This window comes from Pteronotus mesoamericanus, unplaced genomic scaffold (assembly GCF_021234165.1).
Source record: "Pteronotus mesoamericanus isolate MK-2021 breed Mesoamerican mustached bat unplaced genomic scaffold, CSHL_Meso_final scaffold_21, whole genome shotgun sequence".
Taxonomy (NCBI): Eukaryota; Metazoa; Chordata; class Mammalia; order Chiroptera; family Mormoopidae; genus Pteronotus; species Pteronotus mesoamericanus.
In genome coordinates, this window is record NW_026555310.1 from 16335956 (window position 1) to 16352127 (window position 16172).

General features: G+C 35.4%; 1 protein-coding gene across 1 annotated transcript in view; it reads left to right on the top strand.

Moving 5' to 3' along the window:
* Nucleotides 1–12596, top strand: part of OVCH1 (ovochymase 1) — a 70435-nt gene extending 57839 nt beyond the window's left edge. The window contains 4 exon segments of the mRNA XM_054591526.1: nt 2744–2773; nt 4274–4498; nt 10407–10568; nt 12235–12596. Coding sequence (XP_054447501.1) covers nt 2744–2773; nt 4274–4498; nt 10407–10568; nt 12235–12596 — 779 coding nt within the window.
* The last annotated feature ends 3576 nt before the right edge of the window (nt 12597–16172 follow it).

A 16172-nucleotide genomic window follows, 5' to 3' on the forward strand; every position in this document is an offset into this window, starting at 1 on the left:
CTAAATCTCTATAAAGTATAAGATTGATCAGATTTATTACTTTTTTGCAAAGCACCTAAAAATGTTGCCTATTTTTCTGGGTACTTGGTGTATTATAAAAGTATAGTAGGAATATTTTATCCCTATTAAAAATGTAAGTAGATTTTCTCTCTTGAAGTTTCTTAATATGTGAATATCAAAAGTAAATTAGTTCTCTTTTACCTGTTTGGTGTCTAGTTCATGTATATTAGTTGCAACAAGGTTATTGAAAAATATGCTATGCCTAACATTCTTGTGGTTTAGGCAAAGGTGCTGATGGTAGTATGAAAATAGAAAATTACTGCAAATTATAGAAAACAGGTGCCATGGAAAGAGCACTTGCAATTATATTACTAGAATTGCTCCAGTTCTTAAGATTAATCAATTCATACCCATTAAAAATGCTAATTGAAATACAATTGAAGATACATTTCTACTAAAAACAGTTTATTTAATTTAGGCTGATAATGTGAGAAGTGTTGGTAGAAGACAACTAAAGAAACTTGCATCAAGTTCAGATTATATGTCAAAGAAAGCAGGGGTGTCCAACTTGTTGGTGTCTGAGCCACACTGGAAGAGTTGTCGTCTTGGGCCACACATTAAAAACACAAACACCAATGAAAACAAAAATCTCAAAATGTTTTAGGTAAATTTACAATTTTGTGTTGAGCCACATTCATAGCCATCCTGGGCCGCACGCAGCCTGCGGGTTAGGCAGCCCTGCTAGGGACTCACGTAAACGAAACAGAATAAAATCTCACATGTAAGCCTGTAATTATTCTGACTAGCAATGAACGTTTTTAAACTTATACCAGGAGGGTTCAGCAATGAACAAGACAGTCCCTGTCCTGGTAAAATTTACAGTCTATATCAGAAGAGCTAGTAAATAATCAAATAATCACATAGAAAAACAAAGAGTGAAGAAGGTAAGTGTATTAAGTTTGGAAGGAAAAATACAGAGTGCAATGAAAATATATAACAGAAAGATTCTGTCTAGTTTGGTCAAGGATGGGGATGGAATTCTAGGAAAACTGATTTCTCTGTTTTCTTACACTAAAACACCATGAAATTTATTTCTACTCATTGTCTCCCCCTTTCGCCCTCTTACTTTGTCTTGAATCCATTACCATAGGACTTTTTATCTTGCCCTTTCACAGACATTGTTCTTGCCAATGCTACCAGTAACTTCCACAAATCTAAATCCAGTAACCACTTCTCAGTCGTTCCAGCAGCATTTGACACAGATGAGCACTCTCCTTCCTTCTGGAATCTCACTTGGCCTCCACACACAGCTTTCCCTGGGCTCTCCTCTCACCTCCTTGATTGTTCCTCATTTTCTCTACCACTAAAGGATGAGGCATTCCAGGACCCAGGGCCTGACTGTTTTCTTCTTTACCTATACTCACCCTTAAGTGAGTGAGTGCGCAACCCCTAGCTTTAAATACCATCTATGCACAGGTAATTCTCCAATATAAATCTCCAGGCCCAACCCTTTTACTGAACTCCAGCACTGTGTATGCGATGGCCTCCTTCTCCACTTGGATATATAATAAGCGTCTCAAACTGCTTCCAAATTATCCTTCTACCAAGCTTTCCCATCTCAGTAGATGGCAACTCCATTTTACTAATCTATTGCTCACGCCATTAATTTTGGTTCTCCTGGGCTTTTTTTCTCATATTTCACATTGAATATACCATAGTTCACATGAGGGCCTTTCAGCAAAATAGATCTAGAACTGAACAATTTCTCAACAGTTCCAACATAACATTCTGATATGAGGCTCTTTTTAGTCCATTTCACTTATAACAGCTAGCAGGATCATTTTAAAGTAAATCTTTCAGATCATGTTATTCTTCTGCTCATAATCTTCCAGTGTCTTCCCAACACATTCATACTGAAAGTCCTTACACTAACCTACAAGATGCTGTATGATCTTGATCTTGGCACCTTTTGATTTATCCTACCATTTTTCCCAGTACTCACTACACCAGCCCTGTCAAACTTCTGGCTGTCCCTCAGTCACACCAAGCATGCCCCGTCGCTGTTATCTCAGATGAAAATGACAACCATGCCTAGTAAATAGTTGGTGCTCAATAATTGTTTGAATAAAGGAAATTACATTACAGCCAAAGCAGATTAGGGAATAAAGAGTAAGGAGGTAGCTTCTTGTCCAGTGAATTGATAAGAAATGTATCTGTTTTTTTTTTTTTTTTTTTTTATGGTAACTCCCCCTGGCTGAGAGCCAAAGTATGAGCTAAAGTTAACTCTGGAAACTGTTATTACACATATTCAATTCTATTTTTCCAGTAAACACAGAAAATCTTTAGTGTAGACATTTTTCTAATAACAGAAGAAATTATTAGATTTACATACTGTTATCAAGTTTATTGAAGATCTGACTTATTATTCATATTCTTGAAATTACAAATTAAAATATCAATAGAAATTGTTATATCTATGTGAATCAAAAATATAGAGCCATAAAATGTCATACAGTTAAAAAAATGTACATATAGCACATCAAAAGACCTGACAGGATTTACATTAAAATATTAGCACTGGTTACATATAGGATGGAACTACAAGAGGCTTTTTATCCTCTTTTTTGAACTCTCTGTATTTTTGAAATTTTCCACAATGGGCTTGTATTACATTTATAATCAGAAGAAAAAAATTTTAAAGGATTTGCTTGGATGTAGTGATCCTGAATATTCTTTATTCTAGGTTCCATGAGAGGAAAAGTTAAAGATAAAGGTAAGATTATAAAGGAGGTAAGAGATCCAATTGGCTTGGCTTTGGTTACATAATATTTTGGAAATAGAATCAAGAATATCCTTATTGCTAAGCACTGTTTAGTAAAAAGTGTGCTCTGACTTCTGTCAAAAACTTCTAGGTGTTTGTAGCCTGATTCTAGTTGCTTTATAGTGAATATGGACTTGTATTAATTTTCTTAATGTTAAACTTTGAAGGTAATGGAGACCCAGGTTAGGATAGGGAGTGGAAGGTAAGGAGATAGCACCTTATCCAATTAATGGATAAGAATATCATCTGTTTTGTTCTTGGGAATTCCCCTAGCTATTTTAAGTCCATTTATTGGCATTTTTTTGTATATACTAGTATTTTATATCTTTTGCATTATGTATCTATATCTCTGTCTCTCTGTTCTTTCTTGCTTTTTTTTTTTTCCTGGACCAATATATAGTGAAACTAAAAAGCTAAGATTATTGATGAAATAAGCCAATTTTTGGATGGTGTTAATTTTAGGTTGGATAATACCTAGAACATTTGGAGTAATCGAAAAATATGACTGAATTCCTCAGTTCTCTTTTCTGGTGCAGTAGCCCTTTGGCCCTTATGAAACGTAGTGTCCTGGTTTCAACTATCTGAAAGTGATCCAAATTTTCCTACCTAATAAACGTGTAATTTGAGGTGTACTAGCTGCGAAGCTGAATTTTAGATGCACATAATTTGCTCATTTATTTAGTCTAACCAAGTACTCAGATCGACTTCTCAAACTGCCTTGTTCTTTACTCACATTTTGTAATACTAAAATTATTTCTCACTGCATTTGTGAGGAAATAAAATATTATTGTGGTATTTACAAATTTGGGGAAGTCCTAAAAGTCTTAAGATAAATCTGTTGAATAGCAAGTGTGAGTTCACTCATCTCTAAAGATAATAAAATCTATTTCTCATTATTGTGAACATTAAATAGGATTATATATTACATATGAGCAACAAAACTACATTTAAATGTAGAAGTTGTTGATTTAGTAGGTCACAGTTTGTGAGTTTAAGTCAGAGAACTCAGTTTGTCTTCTTTTGGGGAGTAAGTTTTTCAAAAGAAAAATCATTTAAACCCTGAGTCAATATACATAAGGAACCATAGATGCAAAGAAACAGTGACAGAAATTTAAAAAAGGATGAAGTTTTTCAAGATTTTATTTATTTATATATAGAGAGGAGAAGCTAGGGAGAAAAAGAGAGAGAGAAACAACCATATGAGAAACATTGATCAGTTGCCTCTCACAGGCCCTCAACTGGGGACCTGGCCCGCAGTCCAGGCAGGTGCTCCAGGCAGGAATCAAACCAGTGACCTTTTGTTTCATTGGAGACCATCCAACAAAATGAGCCACACTGGCCAGGGCTAATTGAAGTTTCAATGACCCACTTGTAAGCATTAAAGCTAGATTCAAGAAGTAACTCAGCTTTTTGATTATTATGTTAAATACATTCTTTTCTTTTTGCCTTAAGGATGTCCAGTATTGGATTTGATTCCTGTTAGTTTTGTTGAAATCACATCTCCCAATTATCCCAATATGTATCCAAACATGCTGAACTGCACTTGGACTTTTTATTCGACATCAGGAAATACAATTAAGGCAGTGATTAAAGACTTGCTAATAGAAGAATCTTGGAACTGTGAATGGGATTATGTCAATATTTATGATGGGCCAGATCAGAAATCAAGATTACTTGGTAAATTCATCTTTCTTAATATCTATGTTGTCACTAAATATTTATATAATGCATATATGTGGAAAATATACCTACAATTACCTTGAGAACAGTATCATTTGTTGTCAGTGATTTTCCATCAAATCCTTAATCAGAATCCCTGAACACAATGGGCTGAGTATAGACTACACTCACTGGATTTTGACCTATAATCTCAGCTCTTCTTAAATTTAGTCCAGTGATTCCTATCTCCCTTTATCATTAGAGAGCACTCTAATGTGTGGTTTTTCTCAAGATGTAATATGCTTAAAGAGGTTTTATTTTCTAAACGGAATATTTAGGTGACTGTTTTGAAAATCTGTTTCGGTAGGTTTCATTCTCACAGTAAAAGTGGCCATTTTTAGACTCACAGTAAATCAAAGAGGAAAGGGCTAATTAGGCTGAATGATCTTTACAGATTCATTGACCCCATAGTGTCTATCATACTTCGATGTCAGATAATATCCTGTGCTGAGACTCATTCATAAAGGGAAACTTTTCCAAGGATTTTTTAACCTAATATTGCATCACCTTCTCCAGTCTCCTCCCAGTTTTGCCACTTAGGAAACCATTACAAGTCACCTGTCCAAAGGGCAAGAGGAGAGTTTTTGATAGTGTCTCTTTCCAGGGATCTTGACCTCTTCTGTAATATTCCAGGATTTATAACACCCATGTGTACATAACTTTTTATTGATGAGTTTCGTGCCTTTCAAGATTTTTAAAGCAATTAGAATATGGAGTAGAGGAAGATATACAATTTCAAGCTATTAGTTCTCCTTAAGATTAATTGGAGGCATCTACAAGACTTTGATGTTTGTACATCTAACTCTCATCAGAGCCCTTCAGCCAAAGACCCGTGGAATACATCTGTAATTGAACAATTTGGATTTAATACTCACTGCAAAGAGGGAGATTACATACTGTGGGAAACCATGAGGTCTCAGTTAAAGAGTGTTAAAAAGAACCTACTATAGGATTTAGGCTTTGGTTGGGTGATTTTGGAGAGGGTCTAAGGCAGTGGGCTTGGCTCTACATTGGATGCCATCAGGAAGTGAGGCAATTTTTTGATGGGCATCTCAATCATGGGAAGCCTGACTTGAGTAAGGATAAAAGGGCAAGTGAGTAGAAATACCTCATTTTAGCTGGGGGTGGAGAGAGAGAAAGACAGAGATGTTTGGTATTTTGATGGTTACATATGACCTTGCTTTTGTCTCAGTTTATTACAGACGCAGAGAGTCCTAGCTGATGTTGATGTTATGTGAGATTGTTTATGTCCAACAAGAGAACAGCACATTCCAGCTGTAGCATCACGTCACACGGGTTCAAGGGCTGCTTTTCTCTTTTTCACTTTTTTGTGCTCTTCAACCTGGCAACATTGTTCCTTTTTAAAAGTTCTGATTAATCAAAAAGTTAGAGGTATCAAATGATTACAAATAAGACAAGTTGTATTTCTATAATTAGCTTATATGACACTATATAAAAATGAGGAAATTACCATTTATTTACTAGCTTATACAGATTTACTGTATACAATTTTATATACTCATGTCATTTTATTTCAATGAAACATGTAATTTCTATAAGGATTTTTATAACTATTTGACATAGAGCCCCATTGCTATTCTCCTAGCTAGTTACAATGGCTAGCTCTTATACAGAAATACATTGGCTACATTATCTTAGTTTTCTTTTCTTACTAAATCTCTTTGTTCTCTTAAATATAATTCACCAGTTTTTAGCTAGTTTTTAATCACTGATGTGAATATAAATGGAGTGGTTGATAGCCACCAAACAGTTTCCATTTCAATGCTTTTACAATATTTCAGTGAAAGTAAATTTAGCAAAATTAAGGTCATTTGGTCACCCTTCTTCCATTTACTCCATGAAAGTAAGACATCAGTGATTAGTAAACACCATATTAAATGTACAGGTTAAATTAATGTATTACTGAGTATTTCCTGATGTGTTAGGCACATTGGAGATACAATGGTGAACAAGTCAGATGGTCACTGCCACCTTCTCTTTAGGAAGACAGACAATAAAGAAGACAAAGATAACACTATTTAACAATACATATCCAAGGCCTCCTCTTTCCCGTAATCTATACAGCTCCCCTCCTCTCTTTTTTTGTGGCATTAATCATGACCTAGCAGATATATCTATATCCATATCTATATCTATCTATCTGTACCTATAGATAGATATAGATAGATAGATATTTGTTTACTTGTTTAAAACCTTTCTCCCTCCACCAGGATGACAGTGTCCTGTAAACAGGACTTAGTCTTCGTTGCTCATTGCTGTATCTCCAGTGGTTGGAACACCAGCGCTTAGCAAGGGAGTCATCTGAGGGCTGGTCTGGCTGCTGTGTGGAGGAGCAGCTTTTGGGGCAACAGGGTGAATTTTATCAGCAGTTACGAAGCTATTGGGGTAACCTAGACCTGCATTGTCCAGCATGTGTTGCTATTAAAATTTAAATTAGTTACAATGAAATAAAATGTGGTATTAGCCATATTTCAAGTGCTCAGTTGCTACATGTAGTGATAGACTACCATACTGGGGAGAGCGGATATAGAACATTCCATCACTGCAGAAAGTTCTATTAGTAGTTTTAGATAATAGATTATCTTACTTTACAAAATGATGGCAACAATAGGGTACAAGTGAAGTGGGCAGATCTGGGATAGAACTGGTAGAATTTTTTGATGGATTGAGTGTGGAATTAAATATGCAAATCAGGGATGATTCTTAGGTATATGGTGATATTTTTGAGATGGGAAATACTAGAAGGAGAAGGAGATTTGTTGGGGAAGAGCAGTTTGGGCCACGTTACATTTTTTAATGCTATGCTATATCCAGATGGGGTTGGCAAGGTAGTTAGAAGTAGAACTCTTGAGCGAGAAGAAAAGTTTAAGCTAGAAATATAAATTTGAGAGTTATTAGCATCTCACAAAATTCCTTTAGTTATCCTTTCTCCCACATCATCAATCTCTTCTATCATTCTCAAAGTTTCAAACATGCTCTAACATTACCCATCATTTCAAAGTCAAACAAGAAATTTAGCTGTTGTCCCATTTTTTTTCTGCTTCCTTTTGCAGTAAAATCTCTTACTTAGAGGTTGATAGATTTAGAAAGTGTATAGGATCAATGGCTAGGTGGTTATGGTGAGATCAAACAATTAGAGTAGGGAAATACTAATAGAGTTGAATAGATAAAAGGTGGTGATTTAGAAAGTGCATGTTTGAAATAAAAATTTCAGAAGTGTCAAATGATTATGATTTTTCAGAGCAGTGTTAGTAAAGAATTAAAGGATAAAGGGAATCATAGCTCCATTGTATGGTCAAACTTAGTGTTAGCACTTAGCTGGCGTGTGCTAGCTCAGTCTCACAGGTCTTCAGAGCCAAGATCCAGTCTGACGGGCTGTTGCCCTGCCTTACTGGTTATTTTATCCTTGCCCATGCAGCAGTTCTGAGGAACACCGACAAACTGGGACACATTCATAGAACATAATGACCAGGATGCTAAAAGTTGTAGACACCCAGGCGTGTTTACCTTCAAGAAAAGAAAAGAGAGACAGATTGTAAGTCTTCTTTTCAAATATTTGTGGAACGCCTACAGAGGCCATGTATGGAACTTGTTCTGTGTCCTAAGTAATTGTTACTGAGAATTTACCATTATTCAGGCATAGTCCTAAGAACTCTCCTAATCTTCTTAAAAATCCTTCAGATGGAGGTTATAAGTCTCATCTTAAATATAAGAAACCAAGTCATGATAAGATTGAATAACTTCCCCTCAGTGACATAATAAATACAGAAAGTAGGATTTAACCCAAGCATTCTGACTCAAACACTTACATTCTTGGCCACTATACTAATGGCAGTAATTACTTTGATGTCTTTTGATTCAATACGAGAAAGAACAGTTTAGCAATTAGAACTGTTCAAAAAGAGAAAATGCTAATAAGGTCAATGTCATATTTTCAAGGATAGGAATCATATGTCCAGGGTTATTTTAAAAGGAACTCAGTGTTAAATGAAATGTTAAATGATCTCTCAGTTCTGTATTTAACCTAGTCCTTTACTCTTCATCTAGCCACCACCCATTTAAACCTAGAGATTTTGTAAGCATGTTACCTGTAAACATTACTAGAAATCCTGTACTTGGAAGAACCAAAGATAGAACCATTTCCATACCCTTTCCATACCATTCACACCTTCCCCCCAGGTTAACAGCAAATGGTTATTTAATCAGCAATGAAACTTCCTAGCCACATAATCATCCACTTACATTCTATATCTGTTCACAGGGAGACATCATAATATACTTTCTTAAGTGCTTCACTGAAATCAAGATTCATTAAGTTTATCTCCTTCCCCCTAGCCACCATCCAATTATCTCTTTCAAAAATTAAATTAGGTTAATTTAATGTGACCTGATAAGGATCCCGTGCTGGCATCCGGTGACCACTGAGTTCTCCTCCAAGTGCTCAAAATGCATCTGCCTAATAATTAGCTGTAAAATTTTGCTGAGGCTTATTTTTATTTAACAAACATAGTACTTTATAAATATCAATTTATTTAACCTCAGGTGAGATTATCATTTTTATCTCCATTATGCAGATGAGAAATTTGAGGCACGGAGAGAGGTTAAGTAATTTGCCCAGGGCCACAGAGTTAATAAATTGCAGAGCTGGGTCAGAGCAGCAGTTGGTAGGTAGAATCTGCCTGTAAACACGAAACAGCGTTACTTCACTGATAAGTGACCTTGAAACACCCCCTACAACTCTTTGTTTTCTCTCTCTCCTACACATTCCTCCAACCCCTAATCTCCTTTTTAAACAGATTAACACTTTCCCATTTCCATTATTTTAAAACTTCTAGGGGTTTTGTTTCTACCCAGAATCCCATTATTTGACACGGTTTATCTCAGAGTTTCCCATCACTCCCAATTCACCACACATTTTATTTGAGGATAAGAATGATGTGGGAAATAACTATTTCCCTATTCCCCATATTTCTTTCTCAGATTTCTGAGATAATATTATCTTTAGATAAATCAATAGTGTGTCATTGTTTTAATTTAGGAGAATTTAAATTACAGCATGTACAGATAAATTATAGCAAATGTCCTATCATTACCAAAACCAATTTTTGTGTTTCTAAATTAAGAAAGGATCCTCATTATTCTATATTTGGGCAAACTGTGTGACTTATTGCAGGCTTCTGTAAAAAAATATTCCATAGTCTGAGTGGTTTGAATAACAACCATTTCTCTCTCAGTTCTGGAGGCTGTAAAGTCCAAGATTTGGTATCTGGTGAGAGCTAGCTTCCTAATTCATAGACAATTGTCTTTTTGCTATTCCCTCACATGGCAAAAAGCGACAAGATAGCTCATTGGGGTGTCTTTTATAAGGAGACTAATTCCATTCATGAGGGCCCCACTTCCATGACTTGATTACCTCCCAAAAGCCTCATCTGCTAACACCATCACATTGGGGTTAGAATCTCAACACCCGAATTTCAGGGGCAAGTCAGCAGGGGGAGGGGACACAAACATTTGACTCATATACTGTTTGTTTCTCTGTCCATATACTTTCACCAAAATGCTTCTTTTCCCATTTGTTAGAATCACAGATTGGTCCACAATTATATATCATTTTCATATCAATTGCTAACCCAGCCTTTTCCCTTTACACTTTCAAAATCTACACCCTTTCATTTTTGCAATCAAATCATGAGTTCCATCCTACAAATCTTGATCTTACACTGTTCATAATTACTCCTTTGTCAATATTAACAGTTTAGGATTTAACATCTCCTTTTTACTCTACCCCCTTTTACCTATGTTATTGACAGAAGTATTTAGTTATCAAATGTTCCTCACATTGCAGCTCATTTATGTGGCTCCAGGAAAGAATTTGTTTTGATATCCAGCAGTGCTCACCTGACTGTGCATTTTAAGACTGATGAGTCTGTGGGAGGAAAAGGTTTTAAACTTACTCTGCAAGATAGGATTCAGAAAAGCAATACTGAGATTAAGTTGCCTATCAATGGTAAGTACTTATTTTAAAATGTTTATTAAAGCAAATATCACATAGGTCTTGAAGTAGAACTGGGAGCTCTAGTTTAAAGGTCACATAGGATAACTTCATTTCAAACCATTCCTTACTGCATGAAACTTGGGTAGTTCAGATACATCATCTGAGGTAATAAAGTTAATTGTGTGTGTGTGTGTGTGTTATTTTTATTTAAGAGATAATGATAACCATAAAAGTCAGTTGCTATTTTCAAGATCCAGTGGGGACATTCAAGCTGAAACAAAGGTAGAGTTCACTGTTTTCACATCTGTTACAATGTTTCTTTTATTAGGTAACTGCCCTCCCATTCCTTTAGAGGCTCCAAAGGAGACTATTTTACCTGAATGCATAAAATAGAAATGATTTAAATATTTTTCTACTGAGCCAATCTGCTTTTAAGCTAGAATGTCATTAGCTGTGCTTAAGATTTAAAAGCCTAATGAATGTGTTATTAGGGGTGTTTTTTTTTTTATTGGAGTGTAATTCCAGGAAGAATTCTGAGCAACTTACAATGTGAAGTTCTTTTTTGATGTCACTTTGTCTTTATTACAGAGAAGTGGATGAGCTCTCAGGGGAGTCCTTGACTTGAGCCACAGAGGGCTGAGTCTCACCATCCCATGGGTGTGGTTTTAATTGTTTTAGGATGCTCACCTAACTGACCGCTGCTTTTACCTTTCCATCCCTGCATCTCTAAATTGAAACTGCATTGTCACAGTCCAAAATATTTAGGTTGCCTCACTTTTAAAAATATTCTTTCTTTTGGAAGTTGAATACTAATAAAATATTGCTATGATACGTGTTTACAAATACGCAAAGTTATAAGACTTACTACATATCACCATATATAATGTGGATTGTAAATGCAGTAAAAACATGCACTAAGGCAGTAAACTTTAATGCACTAAAACCATATTTAAACAAATACCTTTTGTGGGTTTTTCTGAGGTTAGGATAGCTTAGTTTAAAAGAGTTCACATATTTTTTTGGAATATGTATCCAAAGGAGGAGGGAATTCATGTTTTATACTTATCTGAAGAGAAAGTAGAAATGAGTTTTGATATAAGTATTGAATAAACAAACAAATCCACTTTGTTAGAACAGCTTTCTGGTATAGAAATGAAATTTTCAAGTAACTAATTTAACAAATGAGCACATTTTATAATTTTAAATTTTATGGCTATAGAGAAGCTTAATTTTCTTAATATTTAAGGAAAAACTTAAATAAATCTCTTGTTTTTAATATCCTTGTAGATTTCTTTTTAATTCAAGAATGGAATATACACACTGCTAGAAATTTTCCTTATGCATTTCCATTATGTATACATTGTATCTTGAATACATGAAGTATAAAGTATTTTGATATGTCTACATATGTAATACTGGGGTAACATAAATAAAGCCACAGAAAGAACAATGTTCAGTAATTTCATAATTAAGTGCAACATTTTTCTTTTCTAAAAATTGATTTATATTCTGATTTGTCTAAAGATGTGTATATTATGCATCAGTTAAATTTACAGATTTTTGCTCATATTAAGAATTCTAGTTTCAAACCTACACAAGAAACAAACAGCTCCACGCTGAAATTTTAATAGATTTTCATAAGTATTTTTATCTAATGTTTTGTTGTTACTTTCCTAAGGAATGACACTAGAAAACAATCCAGAAAGATGGCTAACCCAAGACAAATGTGGAATTCCAGTTGTTGACCCATTTGTCATAGAAGAAGAGTCTGAGAGAAATACAAAGGGGTTACCAGCTGAGCTTGGGAAGCCCAGGGTGGCTGGTGGCCACACTGCACCTGCAATGTCGTGGCCCTGGCTGGTCAGTCTGCAGCACCAAGGACAACATTACTGCGGAGGTGCTCTGATTGCAAAGCAGTGGGTCCTGACAGCAGCTCACTGCAACTTCAGGTGCGAGCCTGTGTGTGGTGCGGGGGTGCTGGAGCGCTCCGAGGGCGCATGGTGGCTGTGCTCTCGCTGTCTTCATGACACAAGGAACTAGCTTGCAAGTGAATGGACGTACTATATCAGGTTGATGAAACTTTCTGGGCTTCGCTAATACACATACTACTAATTGCTTTCAATTTTAAAAAGTACTTCCTGCTTCTAGGTGTAATTTAGTTAATAAGCAACTAACAACACTCCCTTTTCTTTACTACTCTATAACATGGGGATAATGATGTCTTAACATTTTCTAATTAGACTCTTAACATCATATTCATACCTAGAGCACAGGGACTGCTCAATTGTGGGTTCATTTTCTTCTTGTTTTCCTGTTCTTACTTGTCTGCTCATTAGACTCATTCCCAGAATAGATATCTAAAGTTTCAAAGATTTTTTTAAATGTCCTTTATTAGAAATTTTTAAATGAAAATAAAAAAAAATATTTCACCCCCTTTTTCCATCCCATCCTCTGCGTCTGGCACCCACCAATCTGCTCTCTATACCTATCAAGATTTCTTTAAAAAAAAAATGTATGTGTTAGATTCCACATATAAGCGAGATTACATGGTATTTGCCTTTCTCTGTCTGACTTATTTCACTTAGCATAATAATCCTTACATCCACCCATGTTGTCACAAATGGCAAGACTTCATTACTTTTCATGACTGAATATGATAACATAATACATATAAAAGCAAAATGCGTTAAAATTTTTTATTTAAGAAAATTTAGTTGATGTTTCTGTGAAGCTTTATTGATTAAAACTGACGTTAACCTATCACTTCAAGATACTTTTCATTTTTATATTAAAGAGTATAGCTGAGTTATACCTCAAAATGCTTAACATGTTTTGGAAAGAAAACTGTTTTATATACCCACTTTTTATAATTTATATATGATTGTTTATTTTGTGTTGGCATACATACTACAGTCCATTTTTTGTGATTTCCTGGGAACTTAATAAGTTATTTGCCTTATAGAGAGAAAAATAAAAACCAAATAAACGAATGCATATGCCATATTTAGTATGTGTGTTCCCTACACATTTCTTTAAGAAACATTGTATTAGGGAGTAGAGTAATTATAACATTAAGAATACCTTTCAGTGACCACTATATAAACATGTAACATAAGGTATAATATTATGATTATAATGATCTGTAGAATTATTACTTTAAGGTGTCATGAATCTTAATTGTCAAAGAAATACTACAACATTGTATTTAATGTTATTAAAGCAAGAAAGTAGATACTTTAAAGTTTTTCTCAAGGATTTAATGAGAGATGTTCTTTTTCTAAGAATTCAAGGTAACAAAGACTTTAATGTAGATTAGAGATATTAAAATATATTTTTGGTAATTTTGAAAAATTTTGGCCCCATTAAAAGTGGTACCTATTCTCTCACTCCCTTTTCTTATGACAAGTACTGTCACAGACAGCCTGGTAATAGGAAGAAGTTACCTCTCAAACATAGAAAACAGTGATTTGGTACCAGTGAAAGCTGTATACACTCACCCTGGCTTCACAAAATTTCCTCCTAATGATGATCTATCTTTGTTGCATCTGGAAAAACCTGTTGAACTAGGTCAGTATGAATACCTCTTTTCCATTATTTGAACTTTGCCGTATAGTTTATATTTCATTTTGCTTAGAAGTGCTGTGTGTATATATATATATATATATTTATCCTCACCCAAGGACATGCTCATTGATTTTAGTGAGAGGGGAAGGACGGGGAGAGATGGGGAGAGAAACATTGATGTGAGCGAGAAACATCAGTTGTTTGCCTCTCATACACACCCCCACCAGAGAGCAAACACACAAGGTAGGCATGTGCCCTGACCAGGAATTCAACCCTCCACCCTTTAATTTACAGGATGACATTTCAACTTACTGAGCCATACTGGCCAGGGCAGAAGTGCCATATGTATTTCTGAAGTTAAATAATTATTTCAGAACTTACTTAAAATCTTAAAATATTTTCTCTAAAAACCTGCATAAACATTTTCCTTTTATGTACTTTTAATTCATGGAGGTCTGGAAAAGATGTTAAAGGAATACATTTTTAACTTTTTTCTATTTATTCTTCCGAGACTGTTGTATCCTATGAGGTTAACCCAAAAACTTAGACCAGGAATTGAACCATCAGATGTTATATTTCCTGTACCTTCATGACTTAGTAAAATTTTGTCTGTCTTTATAATGTTTACTTAAACCAAACCCACCTTGAGAGTCTCAGTCTGGCTCAGTCACCTAGTAGCCATGCAGTCTAGGGTGTGATGTGCGTGTTCTGAGCCTCAGTTTTATCATTTGCAGAAAGCGTGTAACAGTAACCCACCAACCTACTTAACACAGGTGAACGTTTGGTGGGAAAGTAATATATTGGCAGAGATGTAATTAAGCCCTGTGGACCATCTCCATGTTCATGCCCATGGCTTTACCCCGACTTTCTCCTGTGTTTCTGCATTTTTCTCCTGTTCCTCTGCCAACAGCCTCTCCTCCCTTTCTGTCTTTTCAATGCATCCATCTTGCAAACCCCCACTCATGGCTCAGTTCCCCATTTGTTGTTTGTTTTTTTTTTTTTTTTTTTTTGCCTGTATAACTGAGTCGGTGAGAGCCTCTATAACAGTACTTCTTAACCTTGGCTGTGCCTCGTAATTCCTTAGGTTGCTTTAAAACAAAACAAAAGTATAGGCTAGGATGCATTTTGGACAAGTTAATCACAATCTTAGGAGTGGAGGCCTGGCATCAGTATTTTCTTTCACCTTATCCTGATTTAAAAATTTATTTTAATTAGACTTTTTATGTTGAGATTATTGTAGATTCATATATAGTTGTAAAACACAATAGAGACACCAATGTACTTTTCTCTCTATTTTTTATTCTTATTTAATCTATTACAGTTTTCCCAATTTTCCCCCCTTTGCCCTCCTCTGTCTCACCCACCCCCCACCCCCACAGTCCATCCCCACCCGTTGTCCACGTCCATGGGTCATTCACAGATGTTCTTTGGCTGCTCCCTTCGCCTTCTTTCCACCCTCCCCCTCCACTTCCTCTGGCAGCTGTCAGTCTGTTCCATGTTTCTGGTTCTGTTTTGCTCGTTAGTTTATTTTGTTCATTAGATCCCACTTATAAGTGAGATCATATGGTATTTGGCTTATTTCCCTGAGCATAGTCATCTCTAGTTCCATCCATGCTGTCACAAATGTAGGAATTCCTTCCCTCTTTCTGCTGCTAGTACTCCATTGCATAGATGTACCATGGTTTTCTAATCCATTAATCTACTGAGGGGCACTCAGGCTGTTTCCAGCAATTGGCTATTGTAAATAGTGCTGCTATGAATATCAATGTGCATAAGTTCTTTTGAATTGGTGTTTTTGGATTCTTAGGGCGTATTCCCAGCAGTAGAATTCCTTGGTCCAATGAACTCTTTACCTAGTTTTCATCAATGGTAACATTTTGCAGGATATTGACATTGATTCAGTAAAGATACAGAACATTTCTCTCACCACAAGAACCCATATGTTTCCTTTCTATATTTAATAAATAATGGTACATTGTTCTGTATACTGTGTCCTATTAAAAATGATGTGGTAGATCTATATGTAATGATATGAGTGATATAATCATAATC